Source organism: Orbicella franksi, chromosome 12 (assembly GCF_964199315.1).
Source record: "Orbicella franksi chromosome 12, jaOrbFran1.1, whole genome shotgun sequence".
In the NCBI taxonomy this organism is placed as follows: domain Eukaryota; kingdom Metazoa; phylum Cnidaria; class Anthozoa; order Scleractinia; family Merulinidae; genus Orbicella; species Orbicella franksi.
Window position 1 is genome coordinate 8,902,953 of NC_138156.1, and position 20,025 is coordinate 8,922,977.

At 38.7% G+C, this 20,025-nt stretch overlaps 2 protein-coding genes across 11 annotated transcripts in view; one reads left to right on the top strand and one right to left on the bottom strand.

The window, feature by feature from the left end:
• LOC145462783 (nitric oxide synthase, inducible-like) overlaps positions 1-15,834 on the bottom strand; it is a 42,523-nt gene extending 26,689 nt beyond the window's left edge. Inside the window, exon 1 of one of the 4 annotated variants that reach the window (XM_081446384.1) lies at positions 14,528-15,834. In XM_081446384.1, coding sequence (XP_081302510.1) covers positions 14,528-14,547 — 20 coding nt within the window. In that variant the 5' untranslated portion in view covers positions 14,548-15,834. Of the gene's footprint in view, positions 1-454; positions 788-12,924; positions 14,498-14,527 lie in introns of those variants that run through there. The other 3 variants (XM_081446387.1, XM_081446386.1, XM_081446385.1) reach the window with 3 other exon arrangements.
• Positions 1-20,025, top strand: part of LOC145462794 (uncharacterized) — a 37,138-nt gene that overhangs the window by 8,730 nt on the left and 8,383 nt on the right. For 4 of the 7 annotated variants that reach the window (XM_081446403.1, XM_081446399.1, XM_081446400.1 and 1 more), the window contains 3 exons: positions 4,299-4,415; positions 10,906-10,992; positions 16,875-16,931. In XM_081446403.1, the coding sequence (XP_081302529.1) occupies positions 4,299-4,415; positions 10,906-10,992; positions 16,875-16,931 (261 nt within the window). Of the gene's footprint in view, positions 1-4,189; positions 4,215-4,298; positions 12,932-16,874; positions 16,932-20,025 lie in introns of those variants that run through there. The other 3 variants (XM_081446401.1, XM_081446402.1, XR_014041262.1) reach the window with 3 other exon arrangements.

Consider the following 20,025-nt stretch of genomic DNA (forward strand, 5'->3'; position numbering starts at 1 on the left):
GTAGGAGTGACTTTCGTTTTGTTCATCCTGCAAAGCAAGATGTTTGTCTTTCTCGTGAACGTTCATTTTATCCGAGATTTGCGAACAGATCGGCATCGCACTTTAAAACCTTGTTAAAAATGGTGCCTCAGTGAAAACCAGACTGAAATGGTATGGATAATTACGAAAAGAAAAAAAAGACTCTGCCGGCGGCGATCATTTTTGTTTTGCCTTCCGACCTCCTGATCAAGAGCTTTGTCTAGAGGGTGAACGCTCATTTTATCGGAATTTGTCACACAAACTGTAATCCCACTTTTAACCTCGCTACAAATGGTAGTTTAGTTCTGTGTTCTTCGCTTTATGTGCACTTTTGCCATCTTGACAATAAGCAACATTGAAATTCCCTACAAAAGTTTGAGATAGTTTGTGGAAAAGAATACCTTGAAAAATGGTGTATTCTCCTATTTTTTCTTACCTTAATTCGGCCTTCAGTTGCACTGCCCGATGTTTCTGTCGATTGGTAGATAAGAGTGAATATCCGTTTCCTTCCAGGAGCAGGAGCGATGTACGACCAGAACGATGTTTTGACGCGTTTTATATCCCCCAAAGAATTCCTGCTTCTTGGAATTGAAAAGTGACGCTGTCTCTCAAACAAAAGCGGATATATGTGGTGTGTGTGTGTCAGCTGACTTTGAGAGCTGGGACGCGCAATGAATGGTTTAGCTTAATTTAGTAAAGGCTTTCTATTCGATTCTATTCTTTCTGTTTGATTTCCAGTACTAGGTTTTACTCCGTGTAATGTTTGTCTGGAAAGTCATTTCATTCAAAATTTAACAATGTTCATTTGTATGAGTATAAGTGAGTTAAAAGCAACTCTTTCATATGATCTAAAATAGGCAATTACATACGAAACCTCAAGAGGCCTAGTGGCGAGAGGTGAGAGGTGAAGTTTTAAGGCTGAGTAAGGCTATCAGCGCTTACAGAAAAGTGCAAGCAAACCAGGAGAAAAATATACCAAACTGCTCTTAACTACGCCTCATATCTCACCTAAATAGTTAATTAAGACTGATTACGCCAAACTGAAAAAGCGCGGAATGTAACGGTAGCGTATAAATGATACCGAACTAACAGACGCACGGTCAGATTTGGAAAGCAAACACAGTGAATACGGAATACAACGATATGATCACCACCCTGAGATATCGTTAAGTTCTGAAGTAAAAACCCAAGTTACGTTTGGATTCAAAACGTCGATCATATGTTCGAATCTTTGTCCACTTTTGGACGGTCGCTATATGTAGATTATTGACCAAGCATGAAGTCAAGATGGCTGGATATTGGCCAAGTTCTTCTTTCGCGTGCTCATGGACCGAGATGGAGTCGAGGTCCATAAACACGCAAAAATGGCAAAAACGAGACCAATATCCAGCCATCTTGACCAAACAAGCTTGGTCAACAAATGATATGTTATATGGAAAAAGAACCCTATTTTCTTACTTATGCTTGTGCTGACATGTTATACTTGTGCTTGCGTCGCAAGTGAGGAACGGGCCTAATTTTATATCACTTTATTTAGCTTCCTGTTGCTAACAATCGCCTCATTTTATCTCCAATTTTGGAGCTTCGCTGCTTTCGGAACTTTACATCGTGGCATCAGTTTTTTTTTTCTGCCTAAGTCTGGAATCGATCGCACGATTTGCCTAATGCATCGCTAATCCGTCACACTTTAAGAGAAAAGCAATTAGTCCATTGTGGTCTATTTCGCCACCCACTCAAGTGAGCAGCGAAATTAAACATGTCTTGAAACGTTTTAGCGCTTTGTGATCTAGACAGTCGGCAAAAAAGTGACCTCCGCATCGCGTGACAAAGGATAATGAATCGATAATTTCTCAGAAATGGCCTAAATCGGAATCCACAGTGAAAACCTGAGAAATTTGGCTAACATTCTGCGACATCCGTATTTTTTTTTAAGGATAGTTCTCATTTCTCTCGGTTTCTGATTTTGTTCATGGCCCGATTGGCAGAATTTCCAAATTTCTTCAAGTAGAAAATACAATTACTGATACTTCGTGGTTTTATTACCGTAAGTCGGTTTCTTAAAATGATATTACAGTACCTCAAAATTTTTTCGAAATCATGCTTTTTTCAGAAAATTACGAATTTTTCAATATTTTGAAATGCTCTAAAAATCTGACCTTTTAGAAATGAAACAAAATCGATGCATATCGTAATGAGGATTTAAATTAAAATACTAAATCAATAATAAAAAAAAAATCCCGATAAAGTAATTTGCCTGGGAGCCTTTGCATTTTTTCTGTATTAGTCACATGACCATGGGCGTGGCCTGATGACGTCATCACTAGTGTTACTGATCATGAAAAAGTTAAAACACATGAAATAATTCTGAACTAACTAAAAATGATGAGGTTATATGAGAAAAATTTTCCTTAGCAACGGCTCGAAAAGATCGGTTAAGGGCCCTTAAGATAACGAAGAAAGGCTGGGAGTACTGAAGGGTCGAACTAAATGGGGGTGGGGTCAACAAGTACAAACTTGATTGAGCAATAATCACAAGACCATCACAAAACAATTTTATGACTTCGATGACAATAGCGAATTCATTGGTAATAGTCACGAGTTTCACTGGAAAATAACTTAGCCTTGCTTTCAGCGATCGGTATAAGACGTGGCATGCTTCTCGAGTTCGTCCTCTTTGTCTCCAGACCTGACACACTCAGCGAGTTCGACCATCCTCCTCCCTTCCTCCACCTCATTTATATTATGTATTTGTGATATAGGCACTTCTCCTTTTTTCTCGTACCCTCACCTTTGCAAGAGCTTAACAAATAATAATTCGTTAATACTGTATTTCATATTAGTTTTAATCAATAAATCGGCCATTCTGCGTGGCCAAAATTTATCCCAACAACAACTTGTCTGGTTTCGATTTCTTTAAGCGCTCTAGCAAACAAAGCTCGGCTGTTGACCTAGAAAATTTGACATAGGTACAGCTTCATAGTTCACTATAATTTTGGAAACAAGGGAAGAAGACATAAAGTATATATGCTTCGAAGTGCTGGCACCTGTTTGCCTTCGAAAAGATTCTTGGCCAGATATGTCATTTGGTTTAATAAAAATTAAGAATTTGAAGGCAGAGAACATAAAATCTCCGATTCCGAGCGGTAGAAATGTCTGCGTGACACCATAACGAAACACTTTGAGCAGTCTCCAGTCTACCAAAGAGTGTTAGCCTGATGAAGTATCTCAGATTTTGAGGAAGCTGATATTTTGTGAAGCAAATTTTGTCATATAAGAAATATTCACTGGGTTAAGGTTTTTAAAATCTATTGTATCCTATAGTTTGTTGCATTTTTATACGTTGCATTGATGTTCCTCCTGTTTAAATATACGGCAAAGACGTAACTAAAGCCAAGTTGTCGACGCAACCGTTTCGTGATGAAATGACTTCAAGGACTTTCGGACATTCACAAGATAATCATCAGTTAGCGTTACAAACTGAATAATTTTGCTAATGCATGTTTTGGCATCTTCCTTGTTTAACTGTGACAACTACGCTAAACAGATTTTTAAAGCACTCACGTGACGCCACGTGCCGTGTGCCACGTGAGTCCCATACTTTCGTGAAATTCAAACCTTCGTTTCTTTCCTGAGTATTGACTAATCATTCTTTCCATTGACCTTTTAGGGGTTGTTACTATTTTCAAGCAAGCATCTGAGCATGTAATATTCAAGTAGCTGAAGTGGAATAATAGATTATTGAATCAACTTCTCGAATGAATAAATAAGGAGTAGTAAAAATAGACATTGAACTATCGTGGACTGTAAGAAACGTCGAAATAAACACCGAGGCTAGAGAAGACAGATATAACATCAGTCTGACAACAACTTTTCAGAGTGACAGTAACAGCGTCAAAAACAATACTCGAAATTCTCGGAAAAGGTGTGAAGGGTGGCATAACAAGTTTTAAACCAGCGTGAATGTCATAGCTACGCCATCAAGGAAAATATGTAAATCCTTATTTACACTGGGAAGTAATTACGCTGCACGTTCGTAGAAGTAAAAGCCAGTAAACAAAGTAAACCCAAACGAAGATCAAACGCAACTGAAGAGGTTTATCTTAGAAAGCAAGCGATTCATAAGATTGTAAGTTTCGGCCATGCCAGATGATGAACTTGGAGTATAAAGCCAACATGGAAGTGATGACCAACCAACCGTGAGTTATTCTTCAAATACAGCAAACTCTAGTTTAGTCAGTTTACAATGCACTTTCAAAACCTCTGCTTTTCTTTTCTCACAGCAACGTAAACTGGTGGAATTTCAGCTAATGTGGCACAGAAAGAGGCCAGAGTTTTTCCAAGCCAATGAGTTAACATCGAGATTAACGAATAAAATACGGCCAAGAAGAACATGTGAAGTAAGTAAGTTAGCAGGAACTGTTGGTTTTACAAGCAGCTGAAACTGTTTGCGTTGAAGGAATGAATGGATCCGGGTACCTCTCTTTTATATGTATAACAGGAAATGAAGAAATTATTAATCATTATAGGAATGACCAAAGGCTTTTGTAAAACATAACAAGATCCAATGCGCAAATATAATAAATAATCTACAACAAAGTTAGAAATTGTGATCGCTACAAAGATATCAGAGAACAATGAACAAAAGACATCTTAAGCGAATTCTAGAATTATGGCCTTGTCGATGCTTTTGACAAAATGGTTGTTATTAAAATACGTCCACTGGTAACAAAGGGGAAGTAATTACGCTAATTAGACACATATTTCAAGACCACAGAAAAGGCTCTACGTCACGCCGAACAAATTTAGCGCTATTTTGTTTTTAGTGAGCTTCGCTCCGGGGCTTCGCTTCGGCCTCTTTTTTCTCATCAGAATTTTCTGGCCGCAGCAAGGATCTTCACGCCACGCGCTTGGGGGGCTTGTTTCTGTTAATAACCTTTCAGTAGAATCAATTTTGCGCGGCAGCATTTGTTTCTTCGGCCGCTCTCTTCGCTACTGTTCAATTTTGAATTTCTCCCAAAATGGCAGTGGGAATGGGGCAAGAGTTCTTTGTCAATATATCTTTAGCTTTTATTGCGATAAAATATTTTTTCTCAGCGTGAGTAGTGATGTCAAGCCGCAGCGAGAGATCTAACCGAGTTTAATTGACCCTAATCACCTTTCGCCATTTTGGATGCCATCGAAGTTACCGATATTGCATGGTGAAGCGAAATCTTATTGCTTCACTGTAAGTTGTGTTCCTGAAAGTATGCTTAATTATCTTTGGTAGTTTCAGAGTGATTTCCTTCGTTTTGACATTCTCCGAATATAATATAATAGCCAAACTCTCTCTTGTAAACATAACCAAAGGTGTGACTGACTAAGATCCTTAGCGTCCGGACGACAGAGCGGCGGCTGAAATCAAGGTTTCAGATTTAGAGTCCTTCGAAACTCCTGTCGTCAAACGAAAACGAAGCATGATTTTTGCCGTTTCCAGGTGTCGAGCACGTCAAGCATGTTCTAGTTTCTAAAACGTATTAAGGAAAGGTAAATTATAATATAAAATAAGAATTCTTCACGTATTCCATTGAAATCCCCCGAAATACTGCCCTGTCTTCCAAAGGAAATTTGTAAACAAAGCTATAATCCCTTATTCCACAAAAGCTTTTACCATCGTCAGTTACTCCAGAGTATTCCCCGGCAATGCTCAAAGTTGGCCTGATTCAGACTTAACAACTAAATTTGCACTTTCTTAGCCTTTTATGGAAGCTGTTCTAGAAGTGTATTTTATCTTAGCGTGTTTCGACATGTACGTTTCCCAAAATTTCAATGGATAGAGATGAAGTGCTATATACTGCTGGCTCTTTTTATAAAAAAAGAGAGCGTATGCTTTATTCCTGAATAAAATAATACCAAGAAGGAAAGACATTTAGAACAGTGATAGTGTCAACTCACCAAGTTTACAGCGAATTTCAAGGGCACTCTAGAATGATGTTGTTTGCTGAAATAATTCAATAGAAGTTAATGTCGGGAACTTTCCAAACAACGCCTTTCAAAACGAATCAGGCATTAAGGAACAACTGACATTCCTGAATAATTTGTACTGTTAATTAACAGTTAAATGTTTTCTTTACGTCTTTAACATAGATTACAATGTTTCGCACAAGGTACAGAAAGCTACCCTATAGTTTTCCTAATTTGAGAATCAAAATCTTTTTCAAATAACATAAAGTTTAACAATTTATCGTGAGTAGTCTCATGTAGCACTGACTACACGTTCCGTCTTGGTCACGTTTATAGAAAAGGACCCTGAGGATAGGAACCTGTTGACGCAAAGCCTCAGCAGTCAAAACAGGAAAACAGGCATTTTACTTAACATGCTAATCATGTAAAGGCAATTATGTAAAGGATAGTACCAGGTTTATTTCATAACAACCGTCGTTATTTTCAGTTATTCCACTATTTCTAAATCAGTTTTGTTTGAAATGACACATGTTGCTGTAGAAGCACAAATTATAAAAGTAGTAAACTGAAAAAAAAGACTGTAATTTTGTTCACAGGTTAAATCCACTCATGTATGAAAACAATGATATTTCAAGCATAAAAGTGAGGCCTGCCTCGTCCTCCCTCTCCAAGCCACGCTTTCTCTCCATTTGATAGTAGCGGTTTTAATGAGTAATAAATCTTTACCTGTGACGTCTCTGGATAAATTTGTTTTATACCACAAACAGATGGATATTAAAGTTATATACCTCTTAAAAGACGGTAAGAAAAATGATTTTAACCAGTCGCATTGCTAAAGAAAATCAAATCTATCTTGTCATACATATGTTGCGATTTATACAAAGGACTAATGTTAAGGTCAATTTTGAATCCGAGGACAACTAGAACAGCTTTCAGGGATTATTACTTTTACTTTTATATATACAGGTAATTCTCAAAACGTCACAGGAAAGCCGTAAATTACTGAAATAAGAGTGACCTGTCTGGCTTTGTGAGTAATCGGTCAATCGAAAGGATCCTCTGGTTCTCTTTTTATCCCAATGTGACGTTTTTCTGACACGATTATCGAAAGTAAAATATAATTTCCGTAAAGCATTTTAGACTTGCTCTTATCGTTTAGTACAGTGGAAACACGATTTTACGATCACCGATTTTTGGATATTCCCGATTTAACCATCGACATTCTGTGTCCTGGCAGAAGTTACGGTAAATTGTATGGAGCAGAATCCCGAGTTAACAATAATTAATATCACATACCGTAAAAGAGACAGAAGCACCTAGCAATTACAAGAATATATGCACACAACATTCTCAGAACTTATACACGCTGCGAAAACTGTGCATGTTATGTTTCGGTTGTTGCATTTGTGATTCATTTGCCCATTGCACTCAGTACTGTAAATAAAATAAGTAAAATACATACAGGACGGGTATCATGTTGCGGAAACCGTCTTATTGGTTTTATTAATTGTACTTGGAAAAATTAATCATTGACCATATCCCGATATAACGATATTTATATTAGTTGCTTTGCCGGCAAATCTTTAAATTGTGAGTTCGTTTTCCAACGATATCCCAGCCGCCTGATAGCAGAAAGATTAAAAATCGTATAGGAATAACGCAAGTGTATTCACGAGCTAATGGGGGCGTGATGGCTTCATGTTTAGTGCGCTCGTCTCCGGATCGAGAGGTCCGGGTTCGAGCCCTGGCCGGGGACATTGTGTTATGTTCTTGGGCAAGACTCTTAACTCTCACAGTACCTCTCTCCACCCAGGTGTATAAATGGGTACCGACGAACTTAATGTTGGGGGTAACCCTGCGATGGACTAGCATTCCATCCAGGGGAGAGTAGAAATACTCCTAGTCGCTTCATGCAACAGAAACCGGGATAAGGTCCGGCCTGATGGGCCACTAGGCCCGTATGCAGACTTAACCTTCACCTTACCTTATTCAACAGCTAATAATATAAAAGATATATACTTATAAATACGACTGTTTACCTGACTTCACTACAGTTTTTCACTTGCTCTGTATGTCTGGTCACGGGACAAACGCAGCTCTACTTCGCTTTTAGTGAGCTTTGTTTACACTGGGGTTTTTTCCTTCACTATTTTCCTTTAAGAAGCAAAAATCATCACGCCACACCCAAGAGATTGCTGTTGAACTTACAACTACAATCAATTTTGTGTACTTGTTTTGTCGGTCTGTGTGCACAGGATACAGGACTGCTCTCCGTTCGTTTGTTCTGCGTTCGCTCCAGGTAGTTACACTCTTTTCTTTTTTTTTATAAGAATATACTTTTTTAAGAACATCGAGGCTGAAATATGCAAAATTTTAAGAATATTTTTTTAAGAATAAACCCGAGGCTGAGATTTTGAAAAGAATATAATTTTGTGTGTTGAAAATTTGTAAGTACAATACAATTATGTTTGTAACGAAATCGTAGAAAAAATATTCCTTTCTCAAAACAGCAAAAGTAAGCATAAAAAATAGCACTAGCCGTATGTTTGGTGCTTATTATATCTCCGCAAGAGGCTACGTGCGTGATACCAGGCTTTGATGCCCGCAAGCTGGCTCCAAAATTACTTTACCATCATCCAGACACCAAATACATTCGAAAACAGAAATGTTATACGCTATTATCTAAGAATATTTATAAGAATATTTTCCGCCTAAAATCGGCAGAAAAATACATGAAAATAAGAATATTCAGGCTCGGCCGGAAAAAAAAACGATATTCTTATAAAAAAAAAAGTGTAGGGAAGGAAACAAATCCGCGATAGTGATTTTATTTTCTCGAAAACAAGCCATTAAAAAAATAACCTTTTTTAATATAGTAATTCCTTTGACTATGAAAGCTTTGTTCGTCGGCTTGTGAAAGATCAAAACACCGTTGAATAATCTTTGCCAAATGTCGTCCAGTCCACTCTACGCAGGAGAAATTTGAATTTCTCAACACGTTTTGGAATTTTTCTTTTGTCCCACGCTCGTGTCATGTTAATTAATTCACCTTCACATTTCATTACCGAGCATAAAATTCACCATCTTTATTAATTTATCACTACTCACGATGACTTCGATAGCGTTGATCCTAGCAGTATGCAGGACACCTATCATATATGAACTCAGTTAAATGACCTCGCTCTCCATGAGTTCTCGTAGCTCAGTGGATAGAGCGCCCGGTTCATGGGTTCGATTCCTGTCGGGGAGTCAGAATTTTTCTTTGTCCCACGCTCGTGTCATGTTGATTAATTCGCCTTCACATTTCATTACCGAGCCTAAAATTCACCATCTTTATTAATTTATCACTACTCACGATGACTTCGATAGCGTTGATCCTAGCAGTATGCAGGACACCTATCATATATGAACTCAGTTAAATGACCTCGCTCGCCATGAGTTCTCGTAGCTCAGTGGATAGAGCGCCCGGTTCATGGGTTCGATTCCTGTCGGGGAGTCAGAATTTTTCTTTGTCCCACGCTCGTGTCATGTTGATTAATTCACCTTAACAACATTAATATTGTTAAGAAGATTATCAACGGCGATCCAATTATTGAACACTGCCTTAAAATTTTTATCATTAAAATAGTTTTTTTCCATCTGACTGGGGGCATCTCTTTATTCCATGCGAAATGTTTGTTAAGGATCTTCTGTCAAGTAAAAATATATAAGGGAAGAATTGAAATAGGGACGCGGAAATTTAAAAACGTCTTATCTGTTAAGAGATGTAACTTAAAATATGCAGTAGGCCCGAGGGAGACAGGAAACGAGTTAATGAAACTATGTTAACATACAGGAATGTTTTTAGCGCGCAAGGTCATCCATAATACAAAAGACGCGGACCTCACGGAGACGTATGATTTACACGAGGCCTATAGGAAATAAATAAGAGCGATGATCTGCAGTCTTCATCAGTACTTGAAGAAGGTATTGGATATCTCGCCCGGATCCGTCTTCGAAAGTTCCAGTTATATCCTCAACGACCCTGAACTCTTGTCTCACGTTCTTCCACCATGTTGGAATGACAAATAGATGGGAAAACCTCTGACGCTGGCTGACTGCTGGCGCAAGTTACATGTGACAAATATATATATTTTTTCATTTTTCTGATCTGGACTCGATGATGATTCTTGTATTTGCAAACAGCTCCGGAATTGTAAAAAAAATTTTGTGGATGCAATAACTTTATTAAGACTTGTACTAATTTTTTAGATTTGATAAAGTGTTTTAAAATGATTTCTAAAAAACATTGCGATAAAAAGAATTTTTTCGGATTTTGACTGAAATATATTTTGGGATTGTCCCTTATCGGCTTCCGTACGGGAACCATTAATATGTCTTGAATAAAGTAATAATGAGTATAGATAATGGACATCGAACTATTGAGGACAATAACAAAAAGGTGCTATAGTCCCCGAGGCTAAAGTTTAGAGAACAAACATCAGTCTGACAGCAACTTTTAAGAGCGACAGTAACAGCGCCAAACACAATATTCGAAGTTCTCGGGAAACGTGGGAAGGTAATATAACAAGCTCAATTTAGTTTCCCTGGTTCGTTAAAACCCGTTAAACCAGCGTGACTCCCTTGAACGTCATAGCTGCACCAACAAGGAAAATGTGTAAAACTGCGTTTCAGTACACCAGGAAGTAAATACGACGCGCTTTCGTAGAAAGTAATATCGATCGTCAGACTTGAAAAGCCTGGAAACAAAATAAACCCAAGCGAAGATCAAAGGCAATCTTGAAGAGGTTTATCAGAGAGCAAGTGATTGTAAGTTTCGGCCATGCCAGATGATAAGCTTAGAGTAGAAGACCACAAATGCCAACAATGACCCAGCAAACGTGAGTTATTGTTTTGATACAATAAACAAACGCACTTTCAAAATCTCTGCTTTTCTTTCCCTCGCAGAAACGTAAACTGGTGGGATTTCAGTTAACAGCGACAACATTCACGATTAAAATACGACGAATTACGAAGTATTCATGTGAAATAAGGGTAAGTTAGCGGCCTGGTTGATAGGCACTGTTGGTTTCTCAAGCAGCTAAGACTGTTTACGTTGAAAGCCATTGCATTCCAGTCTTTTCAATTAGCGGATCCCAAGTACTCTCATATTAGGAATTAAAGAAATGAATCGTTGCAATAACACGACTAAATTCTATTCTATATTCAAGATTGATGTACTGTAAGTAAATATGGATTACCTAGGACCGATTAAGAATTAAAACACAGACAAGCTGTTGGCAAACTTCGATCGGGTATTCATGGAATCTGGACGTCCACTGCGCGGTAGACTGTGTAGTTTGGCGGTTTCAGCAGTTTTTTAAGCAATTTGAGCGCGAGCGCACAAAGTGGCGAAGCCGCGAAGCAATCTTTTAAGCGATTTGAGCCGACCGCACAAAGCGTCTCTCTTCCAGGCGAATACTAGTATTATGACCTTCTCGATGAGAACAACAAATGGTCTTCTTATTAAATAATGTGGACAGAACCCAAGCAACTTTGTTTCCAAAACTATGCATATAAAATGAACTAATAACAGCAGACCACGTTACAAGTCATAACAAAACCTCTGTTTTTCTAGGAATAACTTCTCTACATGTACCTAGACATTTTTTTGGACTGTCAGTGATTTTCAAACCTTTTCGACCCGAGCGCATGTTTTATTGGCAGATACTGCTGACCACGGCGCTATGGAAACAATTGCGTCTCAAATTTCTTCGTTCGACGACAACAAATTTTAAGGCGTCTTCTTGTTCCAGCCTGTTCACAGCCGTTTCTTGCTCTTTTTGTTTCTCTCCTAGTTCATCAGCGGCTTTCATTTTTCTCGCGCCCTCGACAGTCTTGTATGAGAGATTATGGACCATCTATGAAAAAACTGAAGAAATCAACGTGCGATCTCTACTGCCAGGGAGAAGACCGTGATGAAGAAAGAAAGCTGAGTGAGAAGACGAATAAATCTTTTAAATCTAATGTAAGCTTAAAATGATGAAAGCAATAAAGTTTTACTATTAAAGTTTCATTTTTGTTTTTCATAAGGCTTTCGAAGAAGCAAAGTTTTCTTTTGGGGTGTGCCGTTTTTGGCGCTTGGCCAAAATTCCCATTCTTCCTGACGATTATTCAAAAGAAACGTCTCGTTTAATCGAACTTGGTAAGAAAGTTCACAAAGGGTGTGAGATTTTAGTGTGTGTGGCTTTTGCTTCAAACCATTCCTTGTGTGAAATCCGGCTGGAGTTTGCGCGAAAGAAAAAAGTTTTCGCGAAAGAGAAATCGCAAGATGAGAGGCGTTACCAAGATATTAATTCCTAGGCTAGAATTACTATGAAAAGCTCGTTGCATGTTATGTGTTTCTCAACTTTTCTTCCATCAAGATATTCAGGATCATTTTTACGTCAACTGAGGTAATGTCATCGATGACTACGAGAAAACAGAATCCACAAAAAGTTAACGTAGAAGTCACTTTCGTTTTGATCATCCTGCAAGGCAAGATGTTTGTCTTTCTTGTGAACGTTCATTTTATCGCAGATTTGCGAACAGATCGGCATCGCACTTTAAAACCTACTTTAAAATGGTGCCTCAGTGAAAACTAGACTGAAATGGTATGGATAATTGCGAAAAGAAATCGAAAATCTGTGCACGGCGATCATTCTCGTTTTGCCTTCCGCCTTCCTGATCAAGAGCTTCGTCTACACGGTGAACGCTCATTTATCGGAATTTGACAAACAAACTGTAATCCCACTTTTAACCTTGCTACAAATGGTAGTTTAGTTCCGTGTTCTTTGCTTTATGTGCAGGGTTTACTGTAGAAACCAGGAAAACGCATTGTCGTCATCTTGACAATGATAAGCAACATTGAAATTCCCTACAAAAGCTTGAGATAGTTTGTCGAAAAGAATACCTCGAAAAATGGTCTATTCTGCTGCTTTTTCCTACCTTAATTCGGCCTTCAGTTGCACTGCCCAATGTTTCTGTCGATTGGTAGATAAGAGTGAATATCCGTTTCCTTCCACGAGCAGAAGCGATGTATGACCAGAGCGATGTTTTGACGCGTTTTATATCCCCCAAAGAATTCCTGCTTCTTGGAATTGAAAATTGACGCTGTCTCTCAAACAAAAGCGGAAATATGTGAGGTGTGTGTCAGCTGACTTTGAGAGCTGGGACGCGCAATGAATGCTTTAGCTTAATTTAGTAAAGGCTTTGTATTCTATTCTATTCTTTCTATTTGATTTCCAGTGCTAGGTTTTACTCCGTGTAATGTTTTTCTGGAAAGTCGTTTCATTCAAAATTTAACAATGTTCATTTGTATGAGTATAAGTGAGTTAAAACCAACTCTTCAATATGATCTAAAATAGGCAATTACATACGAAACCTCAAGAGGTTTAGTGCACCAATAATTGTGATGGGCGTCTTAGCAAATAATTATTGACACCTGCCAATCATATTGGGCTCCACCTATTCATGTGAGTCTTGTGATCATCCGATCCTTTCTTGTTTTGAAATAATCAAACCGAGAAAGCAAATGCCAACAACAGCTAAAACAAACTACCTTATAAATAGACTTAGCACGTTTTCATTTGAAATTCTAGGAAACAAAGTTTATTCAGCGTTTTATTCTCGTCACCCACCAATATCAATGTTGGGATGGATCCCCCCCTTCCGCTTTGGACTACATGCATGATTATAGTTTTAATCCCATAGTGTCCGGGGGGGGGGGAATCGAGTGAGCGAGACTTCAGGCGGTCGCAGTGATTGAATTTACGGTTGAATTCCTAGTGCGTGATCAATCGAATGAAAACTATAGCGCGGTACTTTCAAATGGTACTGTTATTATTCTGTAAAAGGCGGTTCTAACTTTTAACTTCGCGGACCAATCTTTGATGTGTGACCGGCAATCAGATTAAAACTATCGAGGGGTAAAGGTAAAATCACGCCTTACGGCTACCCCGTTAATACGGTCACTTTATTTTGGCCCAAACAAAAACTTAGTCAGTCATAACCCCGTTGATAAGGCCAGATCTTCGTGGCCCATTGGTGACTGTATTAACGGGGTTCCACTATACTTTCATGTCGCATCGTTTTCTTTACAAAAATCAAATCTGTTTTCCGCATTTTTACCACCCACACTTGAGGTTGAAGGAACTAAATGGTATAACTCGGAATAAACGGACGTTGAATACTGATTAGACATCTATTCAAAGAAAAGAGGACAAGGAATCAAGCCAAGAAAACGTGCAACGTTTCAGCGCTTTTGAATAGCCGGCATGCTTATTCAAATCTCGAAATTTCAGGATTAAGTGGACATGAAAATTTGCCATTCGGAAATAAATTTCCTTGAAAATTTAACGATTTCTTAATGGTCTAGGTACTTTATTATTCAACTAAACTCCCTGACATTTTGCAAATTAATTTCGACCTGTTTACCTCATTTCTGAAAACAGTAATCTAGTTCCTTGTAGTGGTAACGCTAATTAACTGATTGATGATGCTAGTGATTACCGTTTTTGTTATTGTGCTATGTACGTCACAGATCACTTGCCTGACCGCAAATAACGCCATTTCTTGACCGCTTCACTCATCGCGTACGTTTCTAAGAATTTCGTCCATGTGAAATAAGCTTGCTGTACGAGGAAGTAAAAGTAAAGTGAGAGAATTGTTTAGGGAACATTTTGTCCATGTACACCAACATTTCCTTGTCCGTTCTCAAGCACAACATCGAGAAAACCACAATCTCAAATATTATAAGTAGATTGGACTGGACATCACTGCCCTCTTTAATCTTTTCCAATTGATCGCGAGTTAAGCTTTTTCAATTTTCTAGGAAATATCTCGTTTGTCTTCCGTTTCAGCTCTAACGACATTTTAAGCCGAAACTTGTACGCTGTTGTCACGGTTTTTTACGAGTCGTGCGTAAACTTTAGCTGATCTCGCACGAAACATTTTCAATAACGAGGAAAAGGATTTTTGAGATTGTCTCTTTGACGAAAATCTAATTTCGCACTAAAGGTCGCGTGAATTCCGCCTCAGCGAATGTTTTTAAGTTTTTTTTTTTTCAGAATGGTTACTCCGCCATACTATCTTAGACATGATCTAACGACAATGTCGTTTCATCCGGAACGTCACGCTTAGCGGAACGTTGAAGCTGTTTGTGATTCCTCCGCTCAACATTTTGGCTGATCAACAGATCATCTCTGGTCAGGTTAACAAACTGGCTGTATCTGTCACAGTTAACTTCAATTATTCAAGTTAGTTCACTGAAACTTTGACTATTTCTTTACAGTTTAAATATGACCGCAATTAAGATATGTGTCATTTTTTTCCTGACAGTTACTTGATTTCTTTTTCCTTTCTAAGTGTGATCGCAATTAAAAATATCTGTCGTTTCTTTCTTTCGCCTTTTAGCTATTTCAACTCATAATTCGAGCCTTGATTTCTATTCAGGTCCCGTCAACATTACGCCAGAGGAATTTGAAAACGGACGGTTTCACTTTGAAAACGCATCGAATGTTTTCCGTCCACATCACACTGGAGGAATATTAAGACGCAGCAATCACAGATCATTTTGCATTTCTCGAGCAAGGAAATATCCCAATTAACGTAACGCCATCGTTTTCGAAAAGCTTCATTAATTTTCAAAATGTTTCACGTCCACAATAAAACGCAAGGCCGGCGTTTTCAAATTCCTCCGGTTTGCAGAGCGTTTTCAAAAAGCTCCGTTTTCGTGATGGATTTGTGTGGACGGTAGGCCAGTAACCGGAGAAATGAAGCTCCGTTTTCAAATTCCTTCGGCGTAGTATGGGCGGGTTTTCTGAAAGTTGCTAATTTTTATTCCACATTTTTACCGTTATATTCTCTTACCTCTCCCTTTCCTGTCTTAGTCGAGTTCGATGGAAACTGAGCAAGGTGGGCGAGGCTATCAGCGCTTACAGAAAAGTGCAAGCAAACCAACAGAAAAATATACCAAACTGCTCTTAACTACGCCTCATATCTCACCTAGATAATTAATTATAAGACTGATTACGCCAAACTGAAAAAAAGCGGAATGTAACAGTAGCGTATAATAACATGACACCGGACTAACAGACGTCCGGTCAGATGTGGAAAGCAAACACAGTGAATATGGAATACAACGACATGATCACCACCCTGAGAGATCGTTAAGTTCTTAAGCAAAAAGCCTAGTTACTTTTGGATTTAAAACGTCTATCATATGTTCGAATCTTTGTCCACTTTTGGACGGTCGCTATATATGGGTTATTGACCAAGCGTGAGGTCAAAATGGGTAGATATCGGCCAAGTTCTTTATTTGCGTGTTTATGAACCAAGACGGAGTCGAGGTCCATAAACACGCAAAAATGGCAAAAACGAGACCAATATCCAGCCATCTTGACCAAACAAGCTTGGTCAACAAATGATATGTTATATGGAAAAAGAACCCTATTTTCTTACTTATGCTTCTGCTAACATGTTATACTTGTGCTTGCGTCGCAAGTGAGGAACGGGCCTAATTTTATATCACTTTATTTAGCTTCCTGTTGCTAACAATCGCCTCATTTTATCTCCAATTTTGGAGCTTCGCTGCTTTCGGAACTTTACATCTTCAATGACATTTTCCGAAGTTGTGAACAGTGCCATTTATCATTCATTAGCACCCGCTTAATGTTGACATAACAGCATATTGATGAATTTCTATTTTTGTAGTTTGCTGTCAAAAGGCGGAAGAGTTAGTTGGTCCCCAAAGAAATTTCGATATGCACGTAGACAGCCAAATTTGTATCAACACAAGCTATTCAGAAAAATTACTTGATGAATCAAATATGATGTCCAAGTTCAAACAAGTAAGTTTAGAACGACTTTAATTTGAAAATTGTTTATTAATCTTCCAGATTAATACAAGAAGACTTCATTTAAAGAACAAAGAAATAAAAAGATCTCTCTGTTTGGTAAGTGATTTCTAAGTCTTGGTCATTCCAATAACCAATCCTCTTCCAGGCTTCCACCCCGTGAGGGTTAATCAAGTCATTCAGTCAATTCATCTAAAAATAACTGTTTAATTTAGTGCCAAGGCTCGGGTCATGGCATCATTTTTTTTTTTTTGCCTAAGTCTGGAATCGATCGTACGATTTGCCTAATGCATCGCTAATCCGTCGCACTTTAAGAGAATAGCATTTAGTCAATTGCGGTCCCTTTCGCCACCCACTCAAGTGAGCAGCGAAATAGACCAATTTCGATATAATAAAATTCAGCCTTAAACAATAGACCTCAGCACGAGACTCGTGGGAATAGCTACAGAGTTTGTGGGTTTTATTCCCCCGAGCCTCGTGTTGAGGTCTATTGTGTTAGGCTGAATTTTAATAAATCGAAATTGGTCTATTAAACATGTCTTGATACGTTTTAGCGCTTTGTGATCTAGACAGTCGGCAAAAACGTGACCTCCGCATCGCGAGACAAAGGATAATGAATCGATAATTTCTCAGAAATGGCCTAAATCGGAATCCACGGTGAAAACCTGAGAAATCTGGCTAACATTCTGCGACATCCGTATTTTTTGTTAAGGATAGTTCTCATTTCTCTTGGTTCCTGATCTTGTTTAGGGCCCGATTGGCAGAATTTCCAAATTTCTTAAAGGAGAAAATACAATCACTGATACTTCGTGGTTTTATTACCGTAAGTCGGTTTCTTATAATGAAATTACAGTACCTCAAAATTTACTTCAACACATCCTCCTGCAAATCGCAGGTTCTGGTGATTGTACATACATATTTTCATAACTAACCTCCATACCATTCTCTTAGCGCTACCTAGGAGAATTTGTCAGTACATCTAGACGTTTTTTCTTTAATGATTGGCTTGATTATTTCCTAAAAATCGAGCCTTTAGCTCTATTAATATTGCTATATATATTACGATTGAAGGCTTAAATGTGAATATGGTTAAACGAAAATGCCTTCGAAAAAGTCTCGTTATTTTACAGAGCACATTAAAATTCAGATCACGGACAGGCTGAAGGGGTTGACACACCTCTCTGAAGTTTGTTTTGCTCATAATGCTCCGCCTTTAGACGTGAGGGGCTGCTGCCACGTGAAACTTCGAATCAGCCAAGCGAGAAATTCTTTGTTGAGTTTTCCCGCGTAGCGGTCCGCTTATCTTGCAGCACACTGGATCGACATCGGTTAGCTTTCTCAATAATTATGAAGGCTAAAAGTGTAAAATGATGACGAGTAAAGCGTTTTCTCATCAGTTGCGATATTTCGAAGAATGCCGGCTAAGAACACAAAAATAGCACGGCTAATTAACGTCAGAATTGACATTCTTGTCCCTGTTTTTCCAGGAACTGTTTTAAACAACTATGTTAGTTTGACGAGCTAAAAAACAAGACACTTGACCCATGTCTTCGGCTACGAGTTTCAAAAACAAAGGGAACAGTTCAAGTAGAACCAACTTGCACGAAATAAAAACGAAAATCAGTATTCGATTTGCCAGCGGCAGGATAACATTGCAAAATTGTATCTTCGATCGTGAACGACAAGAAACTTGAATTGTATCCAGAATCCCGGTGGAGGGAGGGGGGGGGGGTAGTCTCCTCCGCGGCCGTTTTTGGGGATGTCACGCAACGCTCCCCCTCTTTGGGGGAGCGTTGCGTGACTTCCCAAAAAACGGCTGCGGAGGAGATTAGGGGCGGGCGGGGTGGAGTAATGGGCCGAGAACGACCAGAAACTGTTAGAGGAAAAGGATTTTTGACATTGTCTCTTTGACGAAAATATAATTTCGCACTAAAGGTCGCGTGAATTTCGCCTCGGCCAAAGTTTTTAAGTTTGTTTTTTTCAGAATGGTTACTCCGCCAGACTATCTTAGACATGCTCTAACGACAATGTCGTTTCATGCCGAACGCCACGCTTAGCGGAACGTTGAAGCTGTTTGTGATCCCTCCGCTCAACATTTTGGCTGAATAACAGATCATCTCTGATCAAGTCAACAAACTGGCTGTATTTGTTCACAGTGTACTTCAATATTCAAGTTAGTTCACTGAAACTTTGACTATTTCTTCACAGTTTAAGTATGACTGCAATTAAGATATATGTCATTTTTTTCCTGACAGTTACTTGATTTCTTTTTCCTTTCTAAGTGTGACCGCAATTAAAAATATCTGTCGTTTCTTTCTTTCGCCTTTTAGCTATTTCAACTCATAATTCGAGCCTTGATTTCTATTCAGGTCCCGTCAACATTACGCCAGAGGAATTTGAAAACGGACGGTTTCACTTTGAAAACGCATCGAATGTTTTCCGTCCACATCACACTGGAGGAATATTAAGACGCAGCAATCACAGATCATTTTGCATTTCTCGGGCAAGGAAATATCCCGATTATTGTAACGCCATCGTTTTCGAAAAGCTTCATTAATTTTCAAAATGTTTCACGTCCACAATAAAACGCAAGGCCGGCGTTTTCAAATTCCTCCGGTTTGCAGAGCGTTTTCAAAAAGCTCCGTTTTCGTGATGGATTTGTGTGGACGGTAGGCCAGTAACCGGAGAAATGAAGCTCCGTTTTCAAATTCCTTCGGCGTAGTATGGACGGGTTTTCTGAAAGTTGCTAATTTTTATTCCACATTTTTACCGTTATATTCTCTTACCTCTCCCTTTCCTGTCTTAGTCGAGTTCGATGGAAACTGAGCAAGGTAGGCGAGGCTATCAGCGCTTACAGAAAAGTGCAAGCAAACCAACAGAAAAATATACCAAAATGCTCTTAACTACGCCTCATATCTCACCTAAATAATTAATTATAAGACTGATTACGCCAAACTGAAAAAAAGCGGAATGTAACAGTAGCGTATAATAACATGACACCGAACTAACAGACGTCCGGTCAGATGTGGAAAGCAAACACAGTGAATATGGAATACAACGACATGATCACCACCCTGAGAGATCGTTAAGTTCTTAAGCAAAAAGCCTAGTTACTTTTGGATTTAAAACGTCTATCATATGTTCGAATCTTTGTCCACTTTTGGACGGTCGCTATATATGGGTTATTGACCAA